The 4,695-nt window shown below is 41.6% G+C and overlaps 1 protein-coding gene across 1 annotated transcript in view; it reads left to right on the top strand.

The window, feature by feature from the left end:
- Positions 1-4,695, top strand: part of tmeff1a (transmembrane protein with EGF-like and two follistatin-like domains 1a) — a gene marked incomplete at its 5' end in the record, with an annotated part of 49,207 nt that overhangs the window by 35,810 nt on the left and 8,702 nt on the right. Inside the window, one exon of the mRNA XM_023396718.1 lies at positions 3,308-3,367. Within this exon, the coding sequence (XP_023252486.1) occupies positions 3,308-3,367 (60 nt within the window). The remainder of the gene's footprint in view (positions 1-3,307; positions 3,368-4,695) is intronic.

Raw genomic sequence — 4,695 nt, 5'->3', positions numbered from 1 at the left:
TGGTGCTGTGCTGTAGACGGAGGTCATTATTCCACATTAACTTGCTGATGTAGTAAAATGCAGGATTGATGTTGTTTCACCTTCGGTGAACACTGCTGACTGCACAACTGTGACCGTTTCATCTCTGCCATAAATCAGCCTCATTATTGAAACCGTGTCAGACAAATTAATGTGTCTAATCACCAATGTTTTCAATTAACCCACAAACCAAGCGTGCAGTTTGTTTCCATGGAAGCTGAGCTTTGATTCCAAAAGACATTAATCTGCTTCCTATTTGAACCTGACGCAGAGGAAGTGTGTGGAGACGAGTGACTGCAGACATGTTTTACAGTGACTCCACAGCTCTGTCAGAATCCAGAGCTAGCTCACTTTAATGGTGAAAAAAATCAGTATTATTACTGTATTACCCAAAATGTTATTACTTCCACCAAGGAGGTTTTGTTTTCACAGATGTTTGCTGACCATTTGTCGGTCGGTCGGTCTTTTGGTCGATTGGTGTCAGCAGGATTACACATGAAGTACTGAACTGATTTGCGCCACACTTGGTGGAGGGATAGTCCTGGGCCAGTGACAAACCCATTTCATTTTGGTGCTGGCCCAGTTAAAGCAGCAGATCCAGGAATTTTTATCACTTTCCATAACATTGCAGGATAGAGCACTTTAATTTTAATTTATGTTGATGTAAAAAAATCGGACATATTTATGGTGTTGAGATCTGTGACTGGATCTGACAGACCTGTGTAGGATTGTTTGGCCTTGCCAGAGGTATGTGTTCTGCTGAGTGCCATTCTAGTTTAATCACATGCAGATGAAGTGCTTTAAAAGTTGCACTCTACATAAAAGTGCCTAACGGCTGCACTGAAGAAACCTGGTTGTTGTTGCAGTGTTTGACTTGGGGTCGGACCAAACCTCTAAATCCTGAACAGTACAGTTTCTGTAAACAGATCTGTTTACCAAATTTTTGTTGATCATTATCATTGCTTTTCTTTCCAAGTATCTGCATGAGCAATGTCACAGACAGATTTATATGTTTCATTCTTCATATCCACAGCAGCTTTGAAGGGAGAAGATAAAAAGTCACGTTAACTCCTCTGATCCATCACTGGCTGTGTTGGGGTGTTGGATACAAACCTCATTTGCAGTCACAGTTTGCTGTCTGATGTTTTCCAGGGGCTGTGCCAACACCCAGAGCTCCTCCAATCTCAGTACATCCTCAGAGCATCTTCTGAGATCTGATTTATGTTGATAGACTCACCTTGAATCACAATGTGTTGTCTGATGGGAGACGCTCAGCTCCCTCCCTCTGTCTCTTTCTCTCTGGGTGTTGGCAGGAGACGGTAAACCCAGCAGGATATATGGATTTCTTGTCAGTGGTTATGGCTGTAAGGTGGCCGGTGACCAAGCGTTTGATTGGCTCAAGGAGGTGGTAGGTGGGTGGGGGGGCTTGAGGGGCGTCTAGCACCCTGAGGTGAGGAGCACCTGCCCTCTCTCCTGATCTGCTTTCTCTTCGAGGCGTCAGGCCAATCACCACATTCACAAGGTTTGATTTCAAGGACCAAATAAATTCAATCGTTTTACTGTGAAACAGGAAAGTTGTAAGGTTTTTCTTGTGGTCATTTTTCACACCTTTATTTTCTTTTTTTTTTATTAGATTTTTTCAAATCAAATAAATACAGTAAATAAATAAAACTACATAAATGGGTAAAAGACAAGGAAATGATAATAAAACATTTCAAAATATGAATACAATAAATGGTCAAATAAAATAAATAATGGGTTGAAATTGTGGGTCTGGACTAAGAAAAGATGATATCTATCACTTGAAGATCAGGCTGGCAGCAAGTAAAAACGCAGTTAAAAAATTATGGCTTCAGAAGAATTTCCTACTGTCCTACTGATGACTTGCTCCATACGACTCCAAAAAGAACTGGGAGAAAAATGACGGAAAAATGTGTTTATTTAGCCAATGAGACAGAATCTTTATTTCTCTATTTATTTTCATAATGTGGAAAATATTCATAAATAAAAAAGTAAAAAAAAAAAAAAAAAGAAATTGTGGGTCAATTAACTGCTTAGTTGATCGACTAATCGACAAAGATTTTGATTTGTTCTTGATTTGAATAATTTTCAAGCAAAAATAATGAAAATATGTCAAATATTTGTAGATTTCAGCCTCTTATAGGATGATCTATACAACAACTATACAGATGTGTCTGTATACTTTTGGCCGCATAGTGACAGGTTTTGTCTGTTATTGACTGTTTCCATTTTTCTTACTTCAGCAGATTGTTATGTAATCTGTGTTTTCATTCTGTTTTCTGCAGATTTGGCATCACAAAAATATTTCATGTTTCATGTTTTTTGAGTCAGAGAGAGAGAGAGGGAGGGAGGGAGGGAGGAGGAGAGAGAGCGGAGAATGAGAGAGAGGGAGGACAAGGGAGTGAAAGAGGGGAGAGGAGGTGAAGAGAGGGGGAGAGGAGAAGGATGGGATGGATGGTGACAGGGATGAGTTGGGAGAGGGAGAAATGGAGATGGAGGAGAGAGGAAGGAGGGATGGAGGGGGAGGAATAGAGAGAGAGAGAAGGAGAAAGCAAGTTTGTCAATATTTCCAAAGGCATGATGGGAGCATTAAAAATGGATGAGTGTGTGTTTGTTTCTTTGTGTGTTTCAGGTGTGTGTGTGTGTGTGTGTGTGTGTGTGTGTGTGTGTGTGTGTGTGCTGGTTAACATTCCCAGCAGCTCCTCCTCCAGCAGACAGCACGAAGACATGAAGCCTGTCGACAGAAAAACAACCACAACAACAATGCACCAAACAAACCCACTGCTTCTTTGTTTGTTTGTTTGTTTGTTTGTCGTCACCCACCACCTTCTCACACACACACACACACACACACACACACACACACACACACGGACAGTGAGACTCTGATTGACCCTTCCCCACCTCGACTCTGACAAACAAAGCGAGACCCAGACAGCGAGTAATCATCCTCTGACATCCTACACATCCTTTAGTCTGCTTTGAGGAGCGAACAACACACAAAACACAACACACACACACACACACACACACACACATGCCCACAGACTCAACACACAGATTAGAAAAGACAGCAGACAGGAAGTCAAACGTTCAGGTGACGGCGCTTCAGACTCAGCAGAAACGACTGCCGCCTGGATGAAATCTGTTGATTTTCCACGGTGTTGTTGGAAAAGTCGAGTTGTTCTCACTCACTTTGTTTGGAGGAAGTGTAAAGGCGACTGTCTGTCTGTGTGTAACTGACTCTGTCCCTCTGTGTCCTCCACAGCCGACAAAGAAAAACTGGGGAAGAAGGACGACAGCAGTCCCTTCAAAATAAATGTCTTAGGTAAGGAAGCTACCCGTTTTTTTTACAACTTGAGTCTTATTTTTGTGGTTTTGTCCATCATTTCTTTACATCAACTGTAAACAAAGGTTATTGAACGACTGCATCCTCATAGGTGTCGATAAAGAGAGATGCAGCTCTACTATGAACAGGAGCTGTACTGAACGTCAGTACGAGCTAATTAAAGTTTCCTTAGAATAAAGACAGTTGCACAAAACACCCTTAAGTTTTCTCTTTAAGGTTTTTCACTTTAGTATTGAAAGTTTTCTCCTTATCTTGCTCTTATACTAAAGGAATCACTTACAAAGTCAGTTAAAAAGAGCCCACAGGTCATCTGTGCAGCAGCTTATTATGACCCATAGTAAGGTTTTGTTGGGAGGACATCAAGTGGTCCTAGTAATTATTACAGGTCAACAAAACACAGCAATAGGACACAGGAGAGCGGTGTTTAATTCCCATGTGAAAGTAGCAGTTTATGTTTTTTCTGTTATCCATCAACGTTTAATGTTGAGGAAATACTTCCAAATCACCATCTTTTCCTAAACCTAACCAAGCCATGAGCATTATTATAGTAACCATGGCGATGAAGGTAGGTATGCAGCTCTCAGTAAAGGTACAGTCCGTGTGTGTATTATTGTAAACAATGAGAACGCAGGTCCAGTACGGGCGTTATTTCAGGAGACGCTTCTATGGGTCGTATCAGAGGGTTGGAAAAAACGTCCAGTGTGGTCGTTCAGGTTTGAGGACTGTTTGTCATTTAAACAGTCGTTAAAGATCTATTTTAACAGCAACTTGGACGAGTTTATGGGGACAAATGAAGAAAATGAACGGATCCCAAGAACAGTGTTCTGCAACAGCAGAACCCAAGCAATGGCGACCCAGTACAATCGGATTCTCTTTTGCTAAGTCCTGATGCGTTCTCCTTCACAGCTTTCTTTGACCATTCATGACATTTTCCATTGAAGTCGAGGAGAAGTGGTTAGGAAAGGAGATTATTTTGATATAGTCATTCAGGCTGGATGAGAGGTCAGACGATCAACCAAGTTATTACAAATCCTCCTGAGGATCTGGACCGCGAGCCAGGAGCTGCACTGCTAACATGGCTAACAAAAATCTCTCGGCACGTAAACGACCAGTGAGACTTTGTGTTCATTTTCACTCCGATTATGTAACTGCATTGTAAATCTGCTCCTCCGACTTTAATGCAGCTGATGGTGAAACTTCCTGTGGCCTCTCAGCAGTCTGTTAACCTCCATGTGAACCTGCTGAGGAGCAATAAGTGAAGGATGAAATTTGATGAAAATCTCCTTAATACACAGTAATGTGCTCAC

This window comes from Seriola lalandi, unplaced genomic scaffold (assembly GCF_002814215.2).
Source record: "Seriola lalandi dorsalis isolate HSWRI2012SDOR001 ecotype SW California unplaced genomic scaffold, Sedor1 jcf7180002054982, whole genome shotgun sequence".
NCBI lineage: Eukaryota > Metazoa > Chordata > Actinopteri > Carangiformes > Carangidae > Seriola > Seriola lalandi.
Note: the sequence above shows the minus strand (reverse complement) of the source record. Positions and strands in the feature narration are given on the sequence as shown.